The sequence below is a fragment of the Watersipora subatra genome, chromosome 7, assembly GCF_963576615.1.
Source record: "Watersipora subatra chromosome 7, tzWatSuba1.1, whole genome shotgun sequence".
Lineage (NCBI taxonomy): Eukaryota > Metazoa > Bryozoa > Gymnolaemata > Cheilostomatida > Watersiporidae > Watersipora > Watersipora subatra.
Window position 1 is genome coordinate 10,118,325 of NC_088714.1, and position 27,693 is coordinate 10,146,017.

At 29.6% G+C, this 27,693-nt stretch overlaps 1 protein-coding gene across 1 annotated transcript in view; it reads left to right on the forward strand.

The window, feature by feature from the left end:
- Nucleotides 1–27,693, forward strand: part of LOC137400410 (receptor-type tyrosine-protein phosphatase epsilon-like) — a 34,781-nt gene that overhangs the window by 3,176 nt on the left and 3,912 nt on the right. Inside the window, 19 exon segments of the mRNA XM_068086740.1 lie at nt 695–869; nt 2,424–2,514; nt 3,014–3,251; nt 4,116–4,194; nt 4,288–4,387; nt 6,921–7,072; nt 7,458–7,612; nt 9,663–9,750; nt 10,052–10,134; nt 10,827–10,863; nt 11,822–11,919; nt 12,626–12,751; nt 13,338–13,489; nt 14,275–14,410; nt 14,785–14,919; nt 23,840–23,936; nt 25,469–25,537; nt 26,637–26,845; nt 27,242–27,364. Coding sequence (XP_067942841.1) covers nt 695–869; nt 2,424–2,514; nt 3,014–3,251; nt 4,116–4,194; nt 4,288–4,387; nt 6,921–7,072; nt 7,458–7,612; nt 9,663–9,750; nt 10,052–10,134; nt 10,827–10,863; nt 11,822–11,919; nt 12,626–12,751; nt 13,338–13,489; nt 14,275–14,410; nt 14,785–14,919; nt 23,840–23,936; nt 25,469–25,537; nt 26,637–26,845; nt 27,242–27,364 — 2,343 coding nt within the window.

Below are 27,693 nucleotides of genomic sequence, written 5' to 3' on the forward strand. Positions count from 1 at the left end.
AAATCACAGTTATTTTAATTACTTCCTGCCCCACGTTTAGCTAGATGTCAAGTAAAGGTTACTTTAACCATTTGTAAGAGGCTTATCACAACCACTCTCTTATCATGCTTTACCTCATATCAGTTATAAAAGGTAAACTGCTGTAATAATTGTCGCTTCCCTTAAATGAAATTGTTTAGACAAGTCCTACAGGGACTTTTTAGTGCAAAAAAGTTTACCATGCAACGTGATCTGTATGTCATATGATGTTAAATCTGCTTTTGATTTTAACTGCAGTGCCTTCTTTTCACTAATAGCTTTTTTGGATAATTCGAAGACTCATAAAACTTATGTGTATTATTTTACGGTAATTACCACAACAAAAATGTAATTAAATAATTGTAATTTTTCTATTTAGTTTTCAACATGCTAATATTTAAATTACTTTTTTACAAAACAAGTTTGTTCATTTTAGCAAGTTCTGGTTGTATAATGCATTAATTTGTAGCAGCTTTAATGCATGGCAAATAATTATGATGAAAACAACAGCTAAAATTTTTTCTTTCAAGCTTGCTTTGAATAAATTAACATAACTTTTATTCACTTTGAAGGCTGAAAGACTCAGTTTTTAATCAAATGTGAATGTCGGGAAATATCAGTTAAAGGTCTTTAATAAAACTACATGTACTACTGTTGTGATGAATTTGCATTTTAGGTAAACTGTGGATTCGACTATACAAGCCTTACAGAAAAGACTGTGAAAAAGACGAGCAACCAAATATCCTTCTGTAACCTCCCATCAGGATCTAAAATTACTTGTATGGTGTCAGCAGAAAATGACCTTTACCGTAGTCCATTCAAAAATGATTCCATTTACACAAAAGTTGAAGGTAGGTTACTAGTTGTCACATGGTTTTTTTCTGCAGATTGAACCTTTTTTAATTAAAAAATTATTATTCTTTTAAAAAATTTATATAATGTAACATCTACATGTATGAACCTTTGTTTGGGTTGAATTATTTTATTATATATCATAAGATATTGGTAAAGCAAAAAGCCAAAATATGCACTGTGGTTGGGACTCACTGCTTGCACAAAATTGTGATAACTAGTTGTAAAGAAAAAAATGACTTGGTGTACCAACAAAGAACGCTGTGTAAGTACAAAGTGCAACATGTGAGCTAACTACATGTTTGCATATACCTTCGATATTTATTGTCGATGACCTAATGCTGACTTGAACCATTTGTGTTCTATAAAGACATGCATGTTTTCCACTAACTAGCAGTATTATCATTGTCTACGTCATAGACCTATTAACTATACTATAATTAATAGTTAATAGGTATACTATAACTAATAGTTAACATGACTAGTATAGTTAATAGTCTACATTTTAGCTAAAATTATTTCTTCTTGTCTTATTTTAGTCTTCTGGAGTTTCCTTTATCTCAGCGAGCACTAACAATTCTCTTCCAACTGATCAAAAACTGTTTTGGGCAAAAATATCATAGCTGCGCTAAGTTAGAGCGTAAAATATAATTATGATTATTGCAAGGTGATGAGTCATTTGTGAGACTTTTAGTAGAAGGTTTTCCAGAGTAGGTTATACTGATACTCGAAACGGCTATTATTATTGCTCGAAAATATATAGTCTTGTTTCAATGCTAAAGCTAAGCATATATTCTGCTAGCAATATGTTTAAGAATATAGTTTTTTGTACTCTAATTACAACTTTAAACCTTTTCTGCTAGCTGGCTGTGACTCAATATTAGTAGTCATTGTAGAATGCTCACTATCTTCCTGGTGACAGCAGGTTATTGTCAATACCATCTATTACCAATGTCGATTGGTCAAACACTATCTTCCAACAATTTTTTTCATAACAAATTTTACATTGTCATTAGGACAGGTAATATTGGATAATGCAATAATAATGTACACTTATCATACTAACGCTACATAAAAGGACCCGCAGAACTAATTACGAACATTATGATGTAAATTCTCTAAGCTTTTCTCCTAACCCCTCTCCTCATGTGTTTTTTAAGCTATATGGTTGGTCACCTTATCGTTTTCATTTTTTCTAATAAAAAAAATAACTGTGCAGTTTCATATATGTATCTTATGCATGAAAATTGCTAAAAAATTATTATAAATTAAAGAGGGTCTCTCATTATTGATTGATTGCCAATGCCCACAAATTTAAAGTGACTTTGAAACAACATCTGTTTGGATTACTGGGATAGCTTAGGTCTATTGACTTTTAGCTGCTTTGTCTGCTGATTTGGGTTCGGCGCCATGATTAGCTCTGCTATTGCGCATACGGACCCTCAATTTTTACAAATTTCTTATATTTTATATGATGTATATTAAAATAATGAAAATAAATACGTACATACACTATACCATTTTATTATTACACACATTTCTAACTTATTTAGTTGTCAAGGAAACTGAAATGACAAGGTCATCATCTACATCTTCAACAGTGACTCTTCTGATTAAACCCTCACAGCTCAGTATTGATATCAAGTAAGGCAATTTATTAATTATATTGTCAATTTTTACTGTTGATCTTTATCAATAGCTTTTGTTGTGCAAACAAACTTTGGTCATTGAATGCTTACTGTATCATATTACTGCATACAACTTTATACCATTTAATGAAAAAGATCCATATCAAATATATTCTTTAATTTGAGAAACAAATGATTTAGCCAGGTGGGTATAAAATAATAGAAAACATTAAAAAAATCATTGTGTCATAAACTTTATCTTTAGTTTGTTTATATATTTAGTTAATTTGTACCAAGGGATCAATTGCATAAAATCTCATTGAGATATGTCATTAACTAAACGATTTAGTTGCATTTGTAAAAGTAATGTCACCTTATATTATGTAAAGTCTATTTTGTGTTACAAATATATTAAACATTACAGAAATAAAATAGCAACTCAGGTGAAGGCAATTAGGTGTTTTCAAATAATCTTTTCTGTATAGCGTTTTTGAGGTGTTTCAATGTCATTGTAGGAGTTACCTCATAAAGGTAGTGAAAACAGAAGAGCGACAAACAAGAGCCTTACCTACCAGCTTGTGTAAAGGCAACTCCAACTGTCACATAGCTGGAGAGATAAATTCATCCCTTGTTGGAACAGAAGGAATAAACTTCACTGTGGGAAATGGTAGCTTGGTCGGCGGCTACCGTAATACCAAGTTAGAAGCTGATAGCCACTACGAAATACGACAGGCTGTAACATATCTACTCAAAGTAGGTTGCAATAAAGACCTTTAAACATAACATAATAAAACTATAAGATATAGCAGTCACAACTTACGGCATCTTTAGCAAAAAAATATTCAAAGGAGTTTTAACTAGGATGCCTTTTAAATCCTCAAAATTGACTAAGGACACCTTTTTATGCTGCCTAGTCTGCCAAAGATATATGCTTGAGCTTATTGGTTTGACCTATTGCGATTTCGCTTTACTAAGTTTCATTAGTTTAATGATGTACAATACTTAACGTTATTAGATGTTATTATACTTCTTGGTATTAACCAAGAAATATAATAACATCAGAGTGGCATCATAACCTATGCAAAATCTCACATAGTAACTATATATCCATTTAGTCTAACGTCAAATATTATGTACAGCGTGTCAGATATTGTATGTATATTTAGAGTCTAAAAAACACCATATCTCCTGTGTAGCATCTCAGATACTGACTGTAGATCCGTAGATTTCAAGGGGCCTCATACTTAACTCAAGTCTGTTTAAGGGTTACCATGACAGCATAAATAGCTAAAGTGTGACTCACTACTCTGCTCACTACATAGTACTATGATTAATATTATGCCTGGCTTATCATCACTGTTTTATGATGATGTTAGCATTTCAGTGGCATGAATGTGTAAAGAAAAGAATTGACTAACTTTAATCACTTTTGCATTCTTTTGTTTTGTTGTTTAAAATTTCTTTTAATTTTTTTGGTTATCATTTGACCTCCTTCAAGCAATCTCATTTTATTTATTAGTGACTGTTAACTTCAGCAACCAGATGCTTTCAAAATAGTTGTTGGTAGCTGTAGCTGTATGCTAGTTTGGGATCCCCTAAAGAGTCTGTGTGTTTTAGCATGAAGTACAAGTTCAGGAGTTAGATGGAGTTATAACCTTTGACCCACATTCAGACATTTCCGCAACAGCACCAGAAGGTAAAAACTGACTTGAAACTCCCTTTGACTGTGTCATTAGTAATTGCATTTAGTATCATTTTCAAATAACTAAGGTAAATTGATGCATTTTAGCAGGAAGTCAAGGACCACCAGTGCCTGCAATAGCTGGTAGTTTATCAGCTGTGGTTCTGCTCGCTGTCATTGGTGTTTCTATCTTTTTCTACAAAAAAAGGTTAGTAGAATTTATACATGCAGATGTGAAAATTATATTTACAAACTGAACCAATGAAGTAATTAGTAAAACTATTCTGCAGTCAATCTATTGCAGCAGCATTATTGTTCAATTAAGTTGTTATTTTGGTTCATATATACGTAGTTAGCACCATTTTTAAATAATTATATTTGCCCAAATCTGACTTCGGTATTGGCATTAGTATGGAGATTACGCGTTTGTATTGGCACCAGTCGTTACTTTCTTATAAGCGTGTTAAACTTCCAGGACTTTTGACGGATTAACTATTGACAATAAAGTATTGTTTTAAACTGCCACTCTAAAAAGGATCATAAATTGCAAGTGTCTATCACATGCTTCATAAATTGTAGTCCTGCTACACTGCTTATTTCATTCCTTCACATGATGGACATCAACCTAATTGATAACTCTTTTGCTTTAGTTAATATCTAATTAATAGCTGTCAAATTTCCCATTTATTATCCAATCAAGAACAAAGAAAACAGAAATACAGTGTAATGTTTTGATTTGCTAGCACAACAAAACTAATTTAAGCAAAAAATCTATAAACTCAGCTGCCACTTGAAACAGCTTCTTTTCTCGCTTTGGTTGTACTGCAAAGCTAACTTGGTTCTTTCTGTTATTATATCTATGCATATGCATTAAGTTTTAAAGTTTTACAAATAATCAAAAGTTTGAAAATTATGTAAAGAAATAGTTTAGCATGAGCTATATCACATGGGTTATTTAAAAACAATGTTCTTATATTAGTTTGAAGTCTCCATGAGAAAGTATATTTTATAAATTTTTATTTGTCCAATAAAACTAACCTGTACAACGTTACAGAACTTTTTTTGATAAAAAATTGACTTCTTATAGAGAAAGCTGAAACACTCACAGTATTCATTAAAACAATAAACATCGACTGATTTAGTCAAATTGTGTTCGTACATTCACATCATTTGAATAAAACATTGTATCCTCAACCGCGGTTAACCCACAGTGGTAATAGTGTCTACTCAAGCTTGAGTTTCGTTCGCAAGACCTGGAAGTTTGAAAACTGACCTCAAGATCTTAGCCATTCTCAGTAAAATGCTTAGCTGCAGTTGGCTTTGCCAATAGGCCCTATTTGATCAAGCCAAAGTTTCAGTATTGTGTTATTGCACCCATTGACTACCAGTATTACAGTTGTTCTCACACGCAAGCTCTTTTCCATTTCCTCTCTAAGTGGAAGATATTTATTCACTTTTGTACTGGCTATTCTGTAGCCATTGGCTACTGCAATATTGATTTTAGTAGTCATCTCACTCTTCCTGACTACCACTACTATATATATGGTTGGTTTGCCAAAACAACCTGGTCATTTCTTAGGTAGAAGTATATTTCATGAATAAATAAGTACAAGCAGATAATTATATTTGTATTTAAACTTTTTAGTAATATCATGAGTACTTATCTATACAACACAAAATATGATGAGTTGTATTTGAACCATATTAATTTTCAACAAGTTTGTTACTAAATTGGACTATAATGTAAATTGGCTGGTGCATTTTAAATTGGGCAGCGCTATTAGTGGTAAAATCACAACTACTTTATTTTCCACTTTTCTCTGCAGATTTTTTCAAGACCTACAATATTTTAGGTCTAAATTTACCATATTACTCTGTTACAGGTAGGCATTTATTTTAAAAAGTCCACTTTGTACACTGTAGAAACATTAAGTAACATTTCATTATTGCTTGTAGAACAGACTTACACACCATTATAGAATAAATTCAATATATTGTATAAATAGTTGGTGATGAAGGGCTAACTGATTCATTTGGCTATATACTTTTAGGTAAACCTTTCTGTTTCATCATTTTTCTATTTTCTTCTTTTGCTGGGCAGTAGATTTGAAATAAGAGTAACTCGACACAGGATTCACACACCAATTGCAATTTCATAACCAGGATTTTTTATACAACTCAGCTACTCCTCCACATAATAATTTACAACAAATTTACATAGAATAATTCCATATGGTAGTCCTAAATTGCTGCTGCATACTGATTCACATTATCAATATAAGCGCAGGAATAATCACCACTTTCATCCAGCTGACTAGCTCTGTAATGGCTTTGGCTTTATGTCAATCCATACTATTGTTAGGCGATTAGTCTGTTACGTTTGACTCCTGCAATCTTTGACTGTTCCTACCTGTAACAAAATTATTATAATATTATATCTTACATGTTACCTTTTTGCATCTTGTGCTTGGCCAATTGGATATTATCACTTCCTATCAATTATGCGTATAAACATAATTATAAATGTCTTTACAATAAATGTGTGTTATCAACTGTGATAGCTGCTTAGCCTGTAAGCTAGCCAGGAAGCTGCTGAACAAAGTTGATAAAAACTGTACCCTTGTGTTGGCTTATATTGATAAGTCTCCTCAGCACAGCAAGCCCACGGGACCACGCTGTTACATAAACACCTAAAGATTGCAACTACTAATAGGTCATTTGAGCTCGCGTTGTACTTGTAGGCGAGCTCGAACTTTAAAAGAAAAAGAGGATAAAGGAGAAATCAATCTCACTCCGGTTTCCTCTTCAAAAACTTCAGAAGTGCCAGCCAAGGAAACAATATTTTCATCATCTGAAATAGGTTCAGCGCCTAAGATAGCTCCAAAACCATTGGGTATATTTATTGAAAAATGTGTTTTATTGCTTTCAAAATCTGTCATCATGTGCTATTTTAAAAGTAAAATTGCTGCTAGACTTACTCTCAGCTAGTCTCAACTACATGTTTAAAAGTGTGCCTCATTTGACCACAAGTACAACACTTTCTCATAATGCGGATCTACAGAAAGTTTGATTAACATTAATTAACATTGCTAGCTGCAGGAAACCATCTTCACCAAATATACTTATGTTGCGCTAAGAGTTTCAGAGCATTCTAACAGATCATTCATTCTGCGTAGACTTATTTAGTTAAATGTTTGTAATATTGATGTGTGTTGTTATAAGTTGATAACCATTTTTAACAGTTTCATCAAGCAAGAAATCTACCTAAACTGTTGCAGGAAATCCGTCAACATCTGGTACAGAGAGCAATGGTAGAAGTGCAAATGATGGCACCTATGACAATGTTGGTGCTGAGTCATTGTGGACAATTCCAATAGAGGAACTAGAAGAATTTATCACTAGCCAAAGTCATTCTATAGACAGTCAGTTTGAGGTAACGCGGTTCTTCTTGTTGCGATTTTATTTGGTATCCTGGTCTTTACTTTCTTTTATAGATCTCTACAAAGAGGTTTGTATATACATGTAGATTTTTAAAAATAGTTTAGTCATCATTTGTGAAGCTCACAAGTAACATTGTCAAATAATATTAATACTATTTTATTTAGCTAGTTTTGAATCTTCCAACTATATGAGTTTGACTCAATAGGAAAAATAAGTATTTCTGAAATTGATAAAAGTTTAGCAAAAAAATTAATAATGCTTATATCATAGAAACTCTATCCAAAAAAGGATAAAATATGATTGGCTCGCAGCATGAAATATATGTTCAGGGTTACCATAAGCCACTTTGTTACAAACTTTTTACTGATTTTAGATATAGCTGCAGTTTGCAGCTGAATTCGCCTTCTGCCATTGGCGTCGAATCATTTTTGTTGTTGCCCGATGACAGGTTGTACTGATTATTTTCTCACTTGATTTTTCATACATGCTAGTGTTAGCATGGGACTATATGTTAGTGTTAGCATGGGACAATAAGTTAATGCTAACATGGGACTATATGTTAGTGTTAGCATGGGAATATATGTTAGTGTTACCACTAGACTATATGTTAATGTTGGCATTGGACTATATGTTAATGTTAGCATTGGACTATATGTTTGTATTAGCAAGGGAATATATGTTAGTGTTAGCATTGGACTATATGTTAATGCTAACATTGGACTATATGTTAGTGTTAGCATTGGACTATATGTTAATGGCAACATTGGACTATATGTTAGTGTTAGCATGGGACTATATGTTATTGTTAGCATGGGACTATATGTTAGTGTTAGCATTAGACTATATGGTAATGTTGGCATTGGACTATATGTCAGTGTTAGCATGGGACTATATGTTAGTATTAGCAAGGAACTATATGTTAGTGCTAGCATTAACTAGATGTTAGTGTTAGCATGGCACTATATGTTAGTGTTAGCATGGGACTAACTAGCTAACCAGCTCTACAAACAAATCATATGAACTTTTTTCAACTTATGAAAAAAGCTACATATATGCTGAACTTGATTTTTACATATTTTTAATGTCCAGAACACAAAACTATGTATTTCAAAGCAACATTGCTCCTATCCATATCTGAAAAGATATACACTGCAATGCTTAGTAACTATGTAGTCATTAGAACTTAGCTTTTAAAGTATTCGTTAGAGACATACTTCAAATAGAGGGCTCTGTGAAGAATATATATTCAGCTATTTAAAAATCAATCCGTCTGTATATTATGCTGGTCCATCTACACTTTCCTTTAGTTCTGTAGTTGGACTGTTTTGTAGAGGCGCTTCGTTTTGTCTAACTTGACTAATGCTGATTTTTATTTACCATAGCAAGGCATCATTCTCTCTTTTACCTATTTTATGTCTGCTTAAGGTAAGATAAAGCACCTAACCTTATAATTTTACCTGAAAACCCTTCATTGTAAAAGCATGCAGATATTTGTTTCCTGACGTTGCTTTCACATCGTAAGTGTGAAAAGATAGATGCCTTTGTTTTCTTTGAATAATGTTAATTTTCAAATAATATCGCAAGATATTATTAATCTTCTTACTACGGATCAATTATTGTAACTGTGCATACTTAGAGTTGTCAATGCAAGTACTGACAGTAGTCACTGTAAATACTCACAGTACTTATTATTTACAGCATTCACTCCAGGTATTGTATGTAAGGCAATTGTACGTTACTAAGTAAGCAACTGAAGTGTCTACGAACTGGTAAAGCTGCCTTGCTCAAAAATTTCTCTCAAAAATTGTTGGGCCGTACTAGCATGTGAGGCATTTTAGCCTGGTAATGCCTTACGTTGGAACTGTTTTAATTTCCTAACTTAGGCCAGCCAATGTGTAAAGTTGGTTTCTTTTTAGTCATTGACCCTCTCAAGTCTTTCAAACCTTGGCAAGATAAGTCAATGTGTAGTTTTTTTGTCTCTGGCAGATTTAGGCAGGCAAGATTGATCATACCGGCTTGGTTTATACTACGCTGTTTTTTAGATGCTGGAGGCATTGCCTAAACCAGTTATGGATGCTGCACTGCTAGCAGAGAACAGGGGAAAGAGTCGTTATAAGGGACTTTATCCAGGTAAGTATGTGAATAGTTTAAAGCAGGAAAATATTGGCTCAAAATTATCAGGAAAATTTATGATTGATTCAAGTTTACTTGAGTAGGCCTACGGTAGTCGTACTTTGATTATTTGACATATGTTTGCAAATCTTTAGACAAGCTAAAGTACATTCATCCTCCGTAAACTTTCATTATGTATGTACCACTTGTTTGTTTTGCACATGGGCTGTTACTAATGTATCACCTAATTTTTATACAAGCAGTTGAGCTAGAATTAATGTTTTTATTTATCTAAGAACTAGTATTTTCTCTTTTTAAGCTGATAGTTACAGAGTTAAGCTGAAGCCTGATCATGCTGCCAGCAAGAGATCTACGGACTACATCAATGCTTCATACATTCAGGTGTGTCGTCTGTTTTATAATTGCTGCAATGTGTTCTTATTTTCAGTTAAAAAACTGTTCCTCAAGTCCAGTTTCGTTGTTTTAGGTTTACTGTTATTGTACCAGTTTAATCAATACTTGTTAACTAATGTACCAAATCTACGCTAATGTTTGTTAAAGGTTTAGTGAACAGCTGTTCACGGTCTGCGATAAGACCACCACTGAGTTGTACTAGCAACTAGCTTTGTTTATTGTCTTATTACAGTTTTCCAATTAATGGTGGTGTAAGAAGTGTGAGTTTGAGCATTTACAGGCCATTCTTAAGCTCAAAATGAGACGCGTGTATTACATATATTTTTCAACTTTAGTTTCTACAAATTTGTAAAAAATAGAAAAATTTAGCTTAATTAAGCTACTTATTTCACCTTAAATTCTCTGATTGTCTCAAAAATATGTCTCAACAGAGGTTGTTAGCAATGCTCAATCATTTATATCATACATGAGAACAGCTGCTTTTGACGGAAATCAGAAACTTGTAGAAAACGCATGTCATTGGAGTAGCATGATTATAAAATTGTCCTATAGGATATTATTAGTGTGGAATGTTTTACCATAGCTGCTGTTGGTCTAGCGTAAGTTATCAGTACGTCTCATTGTAATATACAGTAGTAGTGCTCCCTCAACATTACAATTCCTACTGACTGTTTGTGTAGGGCTATAAGAAGGAGATCACATATATCGCAGCACAAGGTGAGAGCAAATTTTCTGCTAATTATCGAGGCACGCAGGCAGTTAATCTTGCACTTGTGACTATCATCTTGCATTTCAAACCAAATTGCTCACCAATGTGATTCCTATTTTTTAACTTGTCTTAAAGCAGTTACTGCATGTTCAGTATCATAGATCATATGTTCTTAGGTGTAGTTTTATGGGCGTTTGTTTGTAAGGATGTCAATTCTGTAGGCACAGCAGGAGGTTGAGGAGAATGCTTATTGTCAATAGCCATTAGTGATTATACCGTTATCTTGTTTGTTTTATATGTTTACTCATAGACTTTCAAATATTCTTAGAACACCATACCAAGCACTGATTACAGAGACTATGGCTCCATTACCTGCGACTGCTGTTAACAATTAGGACAGATTGAAGAGTTTGGTTACATAATGATGTTAGAGCATTACAGGAAGTTGGTAAATAGATGTGGTACAATTATTGACAGATGAAAGTAATTTAATAGAAATTTTTAAAATTGATAAGTGTTTGTGTTTGGAAGCTTCAGTAGATTTTATGCTGTTAAATCAATTTAAAGTTTTAAAGGTTAGACTTGATCTACGAGCTTGTTTATAGTTGTTTGGAACATTATAATAGACAGCTTCTAGACAGTAGATTTACTTCCTCTTTGACTAATTTGTGCTGAAACATACAGCTACACCGTGTTATGCTAGAATTCTAGTGATTAGGATGCAATTTCCTCCTTATAGATATATTTTAGACCTTTTTAGCTCATGAAATTTGATTAACTTTTAATGGCATTTCTATTAATTTCTTGAGTTTTGAAAGTTTATTCAATCAAACCTTTAAAACTTAGAGATTAGGTTAAATCTTAGTTTCAAGGAAACCAACTGATATTCAATCATGACAATTTAGAGTTTGAGCTACTATCAGCTTTGAAAAGATAAAATAATATTCAGTATTTCAACTGTTACAGGACCCACTGAAACAACTGTAGATGATTTCTGGCTTATGATCTGGCAGCAAAAGATCAGAGTGATAGTCATGGTGACAGGTGCCATAGAATATGGAAGGGTAGGAATTACAGCAGTGAAACTATTATATGTTGCATGTGTGTAGGTTTTATATTTTTTATTAATTGCACATATAACCTTAAGCTGTTGATTGTACATTGGTTGTTGGATATGAGTGAGACATTGCAGTGTATTTATTATAAGTTTTTATGCAGATGTTCGTGTGAATAGTAAGATTGTGTGATTGGCTACACTTTCATTTTTAGTATTTTTAATGATTGTGTAATGTTCAAGATGAGTTTGAGTTTTTTATTACCCAAACAGTGGCAGATCAAAACACCATCCTGCAGAATTCAAACACTATCAGCTAGACTAAAAGTTGGTCCTGCAAATTTAAAAACTTTATAAATTTTTAAGTACAGAATCACTTCTGCATATGTATACAGTTACTACACATACATGTACTGTGAACAAACCATCACATCTGTTATCTTAAACTGATAAAAACAGGTTTAGTCGATGTGCCAAGATAAGGATACATTGATTGAATGGTGAATAGAATTCATGACCTGATAACATATTCATAGATGCTGTCCAAATTTACTGACCGATATTGTAAGCGGTGCGCTGACCTTGAAAGCATTAAACATTTTTTATGGTATATATTTTACATAGAGTATATACATGTATTTTAGCTAATCTCTTAAATGAGCTACAAAATTGGCAGCTCTATTATGTTTGAGCTGTATATAGTGTATATGTTCCAGGTAAAATGTGTACAATATTGGCCAGATGAACCAGAAGACGTGATGACATTTAGAGATATAGAAGTAACACAGACTTCTCCAGAAGTCTGGGCTGATTTTACTGTCAGAACATTTCAAGTTACAAAGGTGTGAGATAAGACCTGCCTTCTCTATACAAATTAATTTTTGAAGTTCACTTTTAGGTGTACATTTCCTCAAGAATTATGCAACGGAGAATATTGAGAAGATCCTTATCAATCATTTTTAACTGCAAAACATTTGATCACGAAGTCAGATTAAATGATTTCAGTAACTTTTTAAAAAAGCAAAAAGGTGGTTGTTGATCACATAGTTAGCGTATGAGCAATAATATTGGTATTACTAACGAGCTACAACATGCTGAAGTTATGCCAATAGAAGTGTAATCCAACCACACCAACTTTATCTGTCACAAGGGTATTATTTGCACGAATCCTGTTTATTCATGGTAAAGCTAAAGTGCCTTCATTCTATCTATTAAAGTTTTTGGTTATTTACTTAGACTATGAGAACAAGACTTTGTAAGTTTGTCCTAACGATATTCAGCCTTAAAACCTTTATTCCACCCGGTCTATCAAACTCCATATGGACATTTAACATTTCTGGCTGAATTTTCACTCACAAGCATCGGTGGCTTTCATCTATGTAACATACGGATAATATGCAAACTGATATCACTTTCGGCTGTTTTTAGGATGGTCAAACTCGAAGCATTAAGCATTTCAACTACTTGACCTGGCCAGACCACGGAGTACCTAAAGACATTGGTCCCTATGTGACTTTTTTCTCTAAGATCCAGGCTTTCACATTCCGCCAGAAGGACTCATTGAGGCTCGTACACTGCAGGTGAAAATCTGTTTCTTTGTTTCAGTGTAGACATTACCACAACTGCCAAAAATGAATTTAGTTTTGAGAAATACTTATCAAATAGGTTTTATATGAGATGATGAGTGAGGAAGAGAGTGCAAGAAAAGACTTATAACGAAGGGTTAGTAAGAGAGGGTTTATCATGGACAATTGGTAAGGTAAGTCTTGAAAAGGAGAGGTTGTAAACAACGGGTAGGAAAAGGAAGGCTAAGAAGGAAAGACTAAGAAGGGAGGTGATGCAAGAAAGCACTTATAAGGTTTTCAAAAGAAAACAATTATATAAATTTAAAAAAATGCTTATTCAAGCTGTAAAAAATACTGGTATTAGCCGAGCAGAATAGGCCTGTTGCAGTTTGTAACATAAATAATTGTATCTCTAAAACATCTTTGGTTAAAACATTTTTAATCCTAATTTAGAACTCTAATGTTTTTTATTTTTAAATATAAATTTTTTTTTAGTTTTTAATTAAAGTTATCACAGTTGAAGTGTTATGAACTGATTCTAGCTAATCATACCTTGTCTATGTACTACTCATTACATTTGACCCAAAGTTGCAAAGTTTGGCTCTAAGAAGACTATCTTTTGAATAGTTGGTGATGTTACAGTCCTTTTACATATCTGTTCTGTTATTAGTTTTCCTTTGTTCAAATATTTAGGCAATATCGAGGCCAAATGTATCTACTATAAAATAATTCAACGCAAGGCTTTCTTAAAAGATTTCCACCATATTGAATGTGCTAACATTTAATGCAACTTTACACAGTGCCGGTGTGGGACGTACAGGGACCTATATATCAATGGATACACTCCTGCGGCAAGTGGCAGCAGAGAAGGCTGTTAATGCATTCAGCTTTGTTAAAGAAATGAGAGCTCGACGTCCATGCATGATTCAGACAGTGGTAGGCAACTAATACTTGACAAAGAAATGGCCTTGTTGTAGCTGTTGTACTTTTCTTGTTGAAGCACTCAAAAGATTGTAAAAACTCATTCTCAACTGGCTAATTTATTGCATGCCTGAGTTGCAAAAAAAGTGATTGTCCTATGTCAATACATGAATCTTAAATGGTAAGATTAAAGCTCACAAGATGACATTTACCTCTGATACATGCGACTGTTGCATAATTAAATTTGAAATCAGTATCACAAGACAACAAATTTTGGTTGCTTCGAACAACACACTTGCAAGACCATTTTTTAAGCTATCACCTCAAAAGGTAAAAGAAGCTAACATGGTATTTATGGTGTACTTCACATAAAGTCATTTATATTGTAGGACCAGTATCATTTCTTATATAAGGCAGTGGTAGAGTTCCTGATTACCTCCCAATTTGTCTGCCCAGCTGCTGACCTTGAAAGCAAATTGACCAGCCAAAAAGCGGGACAAGATGTCATTGATAAAGAGTTTCTGGTAAGTAATAATATGTGTGATAATAGATGTTTGAGCTTTAGGAGATAAGCCAAGCATTAAGATATAAGCCAAGCTTTAGGAGATAAGCCAAGATTAGGATAAGGCAAATTGTCTTTACTGAGACACCATTGGAAACTTTCTTGCCAATACTTACTCTACGTTGGATGGCCGTTTGTGCATTTAAAGACTGGCAGATTTAGGCTCTTTCATGAGTAACTTACTGGTTTCCAAATCTTGAAACTTTCTTCAGAACCACCCTCTGTCAAACAGCAATGCTTATAGCTAATGCCACAAAACGCAGATAGTCAAAAAGATGGCACTGTGTAGTCAACTATTTCACATACGTGAAGCAATAAGTTGGAAGTTATTCATCATATTGAAATCTTATCATACTGTACCCTACACTGTGTATGATTGTCTGAATCAGTAGACCATAATAAGGTACAAAATTATAATGGTAACAACAATATAGTGCTATATAATTATAGGGTATGCAATGATAAAGTTAATAATATGTTATATAATAATGTGGTACATAGTAATAATGTGAACAATATAATAATAAGGTACACAATAATAATGATAATAATAGTATAATGTTATATAATAATAGGGTACACAATAATAATTATAATAATAGTATAATGTTATACAATAATAGATTACACAATAATAATAATAATAGTATAATGATATATAATAATAGGGTACACAATAATAATAATGATAGTATTAGTATAATGTTATATAATAATAGGGTACACAATAATAATGATAATAGTAGTAAAATGTTATATAATAATAGGGTACACAATAATAATGATAATAATAGCATAATGTTGTATCATAATAGGGTACACAATAGTAATGATAATAATAGTATAATGTTATATAATAATAGGGTACACAATAATAATGATAATAACAGTAAAATGTTATATAATAATATGGTACACAATAATAATGATAATAATAGTATAATGTTATATAATAATGGGGTACACAATAATAATGATAATAATAGTATAATGATATATAATAATAGGGTACACAATAATAATGATAATAGTATAATGTTATATAATAATGGGGTACACAATAATAATGATAATAATAGTATAATGATATATAATAATAGGGTACACAATAATAATGATAATAGTATAATGTTATATAATAATATGGTACACAATAATAATGATAATAATAGTATAATGATATATAACAATAGGGTACACAATAAAAATGATAATAATAGTATAATGTTATATAATAATAGGGTACACAATAATAATGATAATAATAGTATAATGATATATGATAATAGGGTACGCAATAATAATGATAATAATAGTATAATGTTATATAATAATAGGGTACACAATAATAATTATAATAATAGTATAATGTTATATAATAATAGGGTACACAATAATAATGATAATAATAGTATAATGATATATAATAATGGGGTACACAATAATAATGATAATAATAGTATAATGATATACAATAATAGATTACACAATAATAATGATAATAATATTATAATGATATATAATAATATGGTACACAATAATAATGATAATAATAGTATAATGATATATAATAATAAGGTACACAATAATAATGATAATAATAGTATAATGATATATAATAATAGGGTACATAATAATAATGATAATAATAGTATAATGTTATAATAATAGGGTACACAATAATAATTATAATAATAGTATAATGTTATATAATAATAGGGTACACAATAATAATGATAATAATAGTATAATGATATATAATAATGGGGTACACAATAATAATGATAATAATAGTATAATGATATACAATAATAGATTACACAATAATAATGATAATAATATTATAATGATATATAATAATATGGTACACAATAATAATGATAATAACAGTATAATGATATATAATAATATGGTACACAATAATAGTGATAATAATAGTACAATGATATATAACAATAGGATACACAATAATAATGATAATAATAGCATAATGCTATATAATAATAGGGTACACAATAATAATGATAATAATAGTATAATGATATATAATAATATGGTACACAATAATAGTGATAATAATAGTACAATAATATATAACAATAGGATACACAATAATAATGATAATAATAGCATAATGCTATATAATAATAGGGTACACAATAATAATGATAATAATAGTATAATGTTATATAATAATAGGGTACATAATAATAATGATAATAATAGTATAATGTTATATAATAATAGGGTACACAATAATAATGATAGTAATAGTATAATGTTATATAATAATAGGGTACACAATAATAATAATGATAATATTAATATAAAGTTATATAATAATAGGGTACATAATAATATTGATAATAATAGTATAATGTTATATAATAATAGGGTACACAATAATAATGATAATAATAGTATAATGATATATAATAATAGGATACACAATAATAATGATAATAATAGTATAATGATATATAATAATAGGGTACACAATAATAGTGATAATAATAGTATAATGTTATATAATAATAGGGTACACAATAATAATGATAATAATAGTATAATGATATATAATAATAGGGTACACAATAATAGTGATAATAATAGTATAATGTTATATAATAATAGGGTACACAATAATAATGATAATAATAGTATAATGATATATAATAATAGGGTACACAATAATAGTGATAATAATAGTATAATGATATATAATAATAGGGTACACAATAATAATAGTATAATGATATATAATAATAGGGTACACAATAATAATAATGATAATAATAGTATAATGTTATATAATAATAGGGTACACAATAATAATGATAATAATAATATAATGATATACAATAATAGGGTACACAATAATAATGATAATAATAGCATAATGATATACAATAATACGGTTCACAATAATAGTGATAATAATAGTATAATGTTATATAATAATAGGGTACACAATAATAATGATAATAATAGTATAATGATATACAATAATAGGGTACACAATAATAATGATAATAATAGTATAATGATATATAATAATAGGGTACACAATAATAATAATAGCATAATGATATATAATAATAGGATACACAATAATAATGATAATAACAGTATAATGTTATATAATAATAGGATACACAATAATAATGATAATAATAGTATAATGATATATAATAATAGGATACACAATAATAATGATAATAATAGTATAATGATATATAATAATAGGATACACAATAATAATGATAATAATAGTATAATGATATATAATAATAGGGTACACAATAATAATGATAATAATAGTATAATGATATATAATAATAGGATACACAATAATAATGATAATAACAGTATAATGATATATAATAATAGGGTACACAATAATAATGATAATAATAGTATAATGATATATAATAATAGGGTACACAATAATAATGATAGTAATAGTATAATGATATATAATAATAGGATTCACAATAATAATGATAATAATAGTATAATGATATATAATAATAGGGTACACAATAATAATGATAATAATAGTATAATGATATATAATAATAGGATACACAATAATAATGATAATAATAGTATAATGATATATAATAATAGGGTACACAATAATAATGATACTAATAGTATAATGATATATAATAATAGGGTACACAATAATAGTGATAATAATAGTATAGTGTTATATAATAATAGGGTACACAATAATAGTGATAATAATAGTATAATGTTATATAATAATAGGGTACACAATAATAATGATAATAATAGTATAATGTTGTATAATAATAGGATACACAATAATAATGATAATAACAGTATAATGATATATAATAATAGGATACACAATAATAATGATAATAATGGTATAATGATATATAATAATAGGATACACAATAATAATGATAATAATAGTATAATGATATATAATAATAGGGTACACAATAATAATGATAATAATAGTATAATGATATATAATAATAGGGTACACAATAATAGTGATAATAATAGTATAGTGTTATATAATAATAGGGTACACAATAATAGTGATAATAATAGTATAATGTTATATAATAATAGGGTACACAATAATAATGATAATAATAGTATAATGTTATATAATAATAGGGTACACAATAATAATGATAATAATAGTATAATGATATACAATAATAGGGTACACAATAATAATGATAATAATAGTATAATGATATATAATAATAGGGTACACAATAATAATAATAATAGCATAATGATATATAATAATAGGATACACAATAATAATGATAATAACAGTATAATGTTATATAATAATAGGATACACAATAATAATGATAATAATAGTATAATGATATATAATAATAGGATACACAATAATAATGATAATAATAGTATAATGATATATAATAATAGGATACACAATAATAATGATAATAATAGTATAATGTTATATAATAATAGGGTACACAATAATAATGATAATAATAGTATAATGATATATAATAATAGGGTGCACAATAATAATGATAATAATAGTATAATGATATATAATAATAGGGTACACAATAATAGTGATAATAATAGTATAGTGTTATATAATATTAGGGTACACAATAATAATGATAATAATAGTATAATGATATATAATAATAGGGTACACAATAATAATAATAATAGCATAATGATATATAATAATAGGATACACAATAATAATGATAATAACAGTATAATGTTATATAATAATAGGATACACAATAATAATGATAATAATAGTATAATGATATATAATAATAGGATACACAATAATAATGATAATAATAGTATAATGATATATAATAATAGGATACACAATAATAATGATAATAATAGTATAATGATATATAATAATAGGGTACACAATAATAATGATAATAATAGTATAATGATATATAATAATAGGATACACAATAATAATGATAATAACAGTATAATGATATATAATAATAGGGTACACAATAATAATGATAATAATAGTATAATGATATATAATAATAGGGTACACAATAATAATGATAGTAATAGTATAATGATATATAATAATAGGATACACAATAATAATGATAATAATAGTATAATGATATATAATAATAGGGTACACAATAATAATGATAATAATAGTATAATGATATATAATAATAGGATACACAATAATAATGATAATAATAGTATAATGATATATAATAATAGGGTACACAATAATAATGATACTAATAGTATAATGATATATAATAATAGGGTACACAATAATAGTGATAATAATAGTATAGTGTTATATAATAATAGGGTACACAATAATAGTGATAATAATAGTATAATGTTATATAATAATAGGGTACACAATAATAATGATAATAATAGTATAATGTTGTATAATAATAGGATACACAATAATAATGATAATAACAGTATAATGATATATAATAATAGGATACACAATAATAATGATAATAATGGTATAATGATATATAATAATAGGATACACAATAATAATGATAATAATAGTATAATGATATATAATAATAGGGTACACAATAATAATGATAATAATAGTATAATGATATATAATAATAGGGTACACAATAATAGTGATAATAATAGTATAGTGTTATATAATAATAGGGTACACAATAATAGTGATAATAATAGTATAATGTTATATAATAATAGGGTACACAATAATAATGATAATAATAGTATAATGTTATATAATAATAGGGTACACAATAATAATGATAATAATAGTATAATGATATACAATAATAGGGTACACAATAATAATGATAATAATAGTATAATGATATATAATAATAGGGTACACAATAATAATAATAATAGCATAATGATATATAATAATAGGATACACAATAATAATGATAATAACAGTATAATGTTATATAATAATAGGATACACAATAATAATGATAATAATAGTATAATGATATATAATAATAGGATACACAATAATAATGATAATAATAGTATAATGATATATAATAATAGGATACACAATAATAATGATAATAATAGTATAATGTTATATAATAATAGGGTACACAATAATAATGATAATAATAGTATAATGATATATAATAATAGGGTGCACAATAATAATGATAATAATAGTATAATGATATATAATAATAGGGTACACAATAATAGTGATAATAATAGTATAGTGTTATATAATATTAGGGTACACAATAATAATGATAATAATAGTATAATGATATATAATAACAGGATACACAATAATAATGATAATAACAGTATAATGTTATATAATAATAGGATACACAATAATAATGATAATAATAGTATAATGATATATAATAATAGGATACACAATAATAATGATAATAATAGTATAATGATATATAATAATAGGGTACACAATAATAATGATAATAATAGTATAATGATATATAATAATAGGGTACACAATAATAATGATAATAATAGTATAATGATATATAATAATAGGGTACATAATGATAATAATAGTATAATGTTATATAATAATAGGGTACACAATAATAATGATAATAATAGTATAATGATATATAATAATAGGGTACATAATAATAATAATAATAATAGTATAATGTTATATAATATTATGGTACACAATAATAATGATAATAATAGTATAATGATATACAATAATAGGGTACACAATAATAATGATAATAATAGTATAATGATATATAATAATAGGGTACATAATAATAATAATAATAATAGTATAATGTTATATAATAATAGGGTACACAATAATAGTGATAATAATAGTATAATGTTATATAATAATAGGGTACACAATAATAATGATAATAATAGTATAATGATATACAATAATAGGGTACACAATATTAGTGATAATAATAGTATAATGTTGTATAATAATAGGATACACAATAATAATGATAATAATAGTATAATGATATATAATAATAGGGTACACAATAATAATGATAGTAATAGTATAATGTTATATAATAATAGGGTACACAATAATAATGATAATAATACAATTTTATATCATAATAGGGCATACGATTATTTTGCTAATGGATGCTCTTTGTTGGTTGACTCTGTTCAGCCTCTTCTCAGTCCAAAAGGTTGACTTAAAGTATTAACTTTTCTGATAATTCTTATACTTTCTGCTTGTCAACTCCTTGTCCCACTATTAGCTCATGACTGTATGGCAGATTAAGAATATTCAACGTTTTTAATCTGGTGTTATCCATCCAGTACACATGTTGAGGCCAGCCACCTTTTACCTTTTATTCAGGCTGTTTTCATGTGGTAGCTGATGCCACTTTGTCGCTAGACACCATAAAAAGATAATGAATGGTGGCGATGAAAACGGATAATCAAGTTTTTCTGATATCAGTGGTACAGCATGCTGAAAGCACCAAAAGTGCACGTTTATTATTATTGCACAGATTGATAGGAACAGAAACAACAAACAGAAGGTATAAATTTGTTGAATCACTTGTTGATAGTGATAGCTAAATTTTAAAGGTTCAATGCTTGGCTTCACTGTAGTTTATAAGATTCCCATAGTTGCTTATCAGCAGGTTTATTGCAGTAAATTTTCCAATTTTCAATGAACATACCAAGTAGTTTAGCTAAAAAGTGCAGGCAACTCAATTTGGTTGTTTCAACGTTTATAAGGAATCAAGAAATGAAATCCTTCTCTAGTTTGACTAGGGTTTCAAAAAAGGTAGCTAGCTGTTTTTAATTGCATAGATCTGTGTAGCTTCTCAATAAAAAATTGACTGCTTTGACTTTAGTTAGAAGGAGGTATAATACCTATTGGATATTTGCCAACGGGCAAATATTCAGGCTGGTTAAAAGTCCTTGACATTGTGTACAAGAATATGACATCATTCTTACCACTCATGAAATAAAACTGGTTTCTAATCAATCCTTTACCACACACGCCCTTGAGCTAACCTTTGGTATATCACCAACCCGAGCTATGTAACAAAGAACTTTCTCACTAGCTTATCTATTTAGAAAGCATTAGCAAACAGTTCAGTTATCTTTTAGTCTGTGATAACTTCAGCTAGGTCCCACCTAAGCTAAAGTAAGCTGGTGGTGCTCTAAAGTTGCTTAGCTGCATGATTGTCTATATGGGTGAAAAGGATGGATTAAAAGCGGTGTTCTGAATAGTATTTTTGACCCATCATGCCGCTTTATTTTCATGATCATGACACCTATTTGAAAGCATTAGTTCAATTTAGAATTATATGCTGTTTGATTATCTTCTGTAGTTCCATTACTAAAGTTCAGGACGAAGTTTAGGAAATTTTTCTGAAAATCAAGTCGTCCAATTTAATTAATAGAGCTTGGCTTTTGAATAAATTCAGTGTATGCGGTATTGAGTTGATTAGTTTTACAACAGTAAATTTCAGAGTTGTCAAACACCATTACATTACTCTACATGTATTGATGCCAAATGTAAACAAAACAGTAGGGTTATTTGTCTACATAACAGTTAAGTAATGGTTCTAAATTGAGGGATGATACACAGTAGCTGTCATTATTTGTGCTCTCTGCAGTAAATATCTAGTGAAATTACTCGCTGTTAGTGTTTGTCATGTCACCAAGCTAGCAGTGGTGTCAACTTGCTATCAGTTCAATCAATCTTTCTTCTTTTGGAGCTGTTTTCAGTTGTTTATTGGGTATCAAAGCTTTAAACTTTAGATATAGCCAGTCTAGCCAAATATGAAAAAATCTTTTACAGAGGTTATTGGATGAAAAGTTATTGATTTTGCTCCGCAAAAGATTTTTTTTTGCTACTGTAGCACATTGAACAAAGAGTGGAATTGGCCAAGTTTGACTGCAGTGCGGGAAAAGAGCCAGAAAACAGAGAGAAGAATAGATTCTCTGAAATATTGCCAGGTATTATGTTGTGCAAAGTGTTATGAAGTACCAAGGTATAAATACTGTCAAGTATTGTGTACTGCCAGGAAGTAGGTAGTGTTGCGTCTAATATGATATGAAACATTATGTCATGTCCGGTGCTCCATAGTGCCAGGTGTCATGTAGTGTTGTTTGCTCTGTATATCTTGACTGAATGTAGTCCCAGACGCTGTATAATTTTATCTGCTAATGACAATTTCAAATGGCATACTTTGACAAGCACTGTGTAGTGCAAAAGGCTATGTAGTTATTTCACCATGTAGCGACAGGTATCACCTATCATTTGTTATTTAGTGCCAAACATTACATGACAGAGTGTCAAGTGGTATGTAATACCTATTGTTGAGTGTATTCATTTAAACATGTGAAAGGGTGAAGCACACACCCGCAACTTCAGAGCAAAGCAACTTCGTAAAACCTAGTCTAGAGTGATGTCAGAGAAGAGGCAAAATGAAGCTTCTCGTGAGGCAGAGGCAATTGAATTACTTCTTTGAACAAGGGCTACTCCCACTCTTCTTTTCAGCTAATTATAAGTTTTCATGGTAAAACCACCTTTTACTCCTGCTCAAAAAGGATTGAGCTAAAGATGCTGATGAATTTAATTGTTTTCATGGTTTTGTGTCGACGAGTTTGGAGATATATGTATACCTTTAGCAGCAGTCAGAGAGTATATATACCCTCTGACATGTTTAAGTCAGCATACATATATGTATGCTGACTTTAACATGTATATTGTTGTCTAACAAGGTCTGCCAGTTATACAGTAGTTTACATGCAAATTAAAAGTATAAATCAATAATGAAAAGAAATTTTGACCTCAACAAGCAGGTTTGTGGCTAAATGACTTATCAGTTGGTTTGTGTAAATTGTGAGTGCAAATCAATATTGAAACTTTGGTATGAAAACATTTGGATTTAAAGGTAATCTCATGTCACTTGGTTAACAGTTAATAAAATATATGTTTTTTTATAACACAGCATTCTAACAGTTCTTGTAAGGCAGTTAAAACAATAGTGTTTCGTAAAGCGGTTTTAGTTTGAAGATGTTTTGTGGTTTCTCTTTTATCGTAGATGATACAAATAGCCAAATTGCAGTTTGATAGAGTAAAAGTGGATATTGATTGTTTTGTCTGCTCATTGAAGAAATATAATCCAATAATCTGATGCAAATGGCATGTTTTAAGGTACTTTCTGAAATACCAGTTAAATATTTAACTTTTATGCTGCAGACAAGTGATTAAATCTACGCTAACTTTTACTCAATTATACAATGCTCATGTACTTCATATGAAAAAGATTGGTCAGATGTCTCTGTATTTATTTCTGTGAACTTGAGAACACTTAGCCAAGTTCTACAAGCATGTTGGAGTGTTGATCACAAATAAGCCGCAGTTTCAGTAAGCAAGTAGAGGATTTATTCAAAAATTCCAGGTTATGCAGAGAAATATTGGTCTCTATCTATACTTACTTACACGTATCTTGATGTTTAACTGTAATGACTGCACATTGTAGCTTCACATAGCAGTTTGTTCCTTGGAGATGGAGGTGACAGCTATATCAATGCTGTCCTCGTTGATGTGAGTATTCTTTACGAGTATAATTAACATTTTTAACAATATATAAATGATTGTTATGTGAACAGTGCTGAACCACTTGTAATATACAACATAATAGTCTTTATTTTGATTTTGAATCAAACGTATAGCCTTAGGCAGTATTTAGAACTAATAAGATAAATTGTGGTTTCACGGGGAGTTATATACACATTGAACTGATAACTACTTCCTTCCTCTTTACAGCCACAATTTTAAGGCTTTTGCTACTCGCAGTACATTCCATATTGCCATAGAAAATTGATTATTTGTTGTCAATAACGTCTTCTGTTACAGGAAAAAATTTCATTTCCCAATCAATTATTTTAATGTCATATTTAACCAAAAACATTTTTCCAAACTGCTTAAAAGGTTGTTTGTTCAAGATGGCTAAGCAAAGCCAGTTATCTTGATCAGCAAAGTTTGTATTCCACATTGTTGATCTACTTGTTGCTAAAAAAAGCGTCATCCTATTTATAGCACAACACATCAGAGCACTCAGTCTGATTACTTTTAATAATTGTTCCATCTTACCGCTTTCTATTTTACCTACAAGGTTTTATCTTTATAACTACTTTGTCTTTAATCTTTATAACTACTCAATAACAATAAACTTGCAATGAGTTAATCTACAATTTATTTTTTCACAAAAGTGTAGAAAAATCTTGTCTTTTGAAATAAAATTTTACTCTCGATACCTATTATTCAAACTTTTTACAATAACTACTACAGTATATTAGCTTAAAACATAAAAGTCATGTATATAAGACTGTCTAGAACCGCTTACAGGAAAATTCTTACGTATAAGGCTATAAGCTGATAGTCAATAATATGCTTAAACTATTGCCACAAGCTGACACTGTTTAAGATTGATGCTAGAGTAATAACTGTTATGAACTAGCTGGTTTGGTAGTGCTGCCAGTAAATGCAGAACAACCAGGCTTTCGCAAAAAGTAGAAATATAAAAATGCCCATTTGTACCACATGAACGTATTTCTTTGCTCAAGTATTCTAAGAGCTATAACTTAGCCTTGAAGATTGAAACTTTCCTTCTTTACAGCTTTAAGAGAAATGTATGCATGTGTAAGGAGGACACATAGCACCAAAAAAAATTGCAAGAGCAAAATCCATTTTTCGGTCACGAATTAAAACTTCAATTAAAACTACTTTTCAGGCTCATAGAGAAAAGAATCATTGGGTAGCTACCCAGCTGCCCCTGTCTAACACTGTGGCTGACTTTTGGAAAATGGTTCTTGACCAAAATATAAACGTGATAGCTCAGCTTGAAGGAGCGCAGGTAGGAATTTATAAAATAGTACCAATGGATATCGTAGTTCTTTCTCAAAGGCCCAGAAGTAACACTTTATACGCTCGGTTGTGGATGTGCAGAGAATAAAACATTATTTAGATAGCCTAAAGGCAGATAGCAGTGCCTTGCATGTTTTGAGTGAGATATTAAAATAGGGGGTGATTGTGAATGCTACGATACATTCAAGTTGACTGCACTTCAAGAATGATGGTTGAATGCTTTAAAACTATAAATATGAAAGAAGACTTGTTCTAAATGTTTTCTATATCTGCACAGTAATCAAAAATTAATTATTTGTGGAAAACAAAAACTCTGATGCCATGCTACCTTTGAGAAAAAGCTTGATAAAATACATGCTCATCTGATTGCTATTGTTGTATTTAGGTACCATTTTATCCAAGGAAAGATGGTGAGAGTCTGGTTGTCAAACCATATACCATCTCCCGTATCAGCACTGAACAGTCTGGCCAGACTACAGAGGTCTCTCTGAGAGTCGAACCTGAGAATGTATGTCAGCGCTGCCAATTGTATTCTATCAGTTTGTAGTTTTAAACAGATCATCACCGCTGAAGGTGAAGTGATTGAAATGAGTGGCATGTGAAATGAAGTAAACAGTGAAACTGTATAGACAACTCCAAAGACACAGTTTTCTGAAAAAGTGGCTACAATTATGTTTTCTGGGAATGCTTTGCATATTGTAAATCTATGCAGTCCAAATACACACATTGTCGTAAATAAATGCACTCTCTTTTATGGAAAGACATTATAGCTTCGAAAACAACCAAAAGTTATCCAGATATCCTTTGCTTAAAGGTTGACTTGCAACAAAATTCACA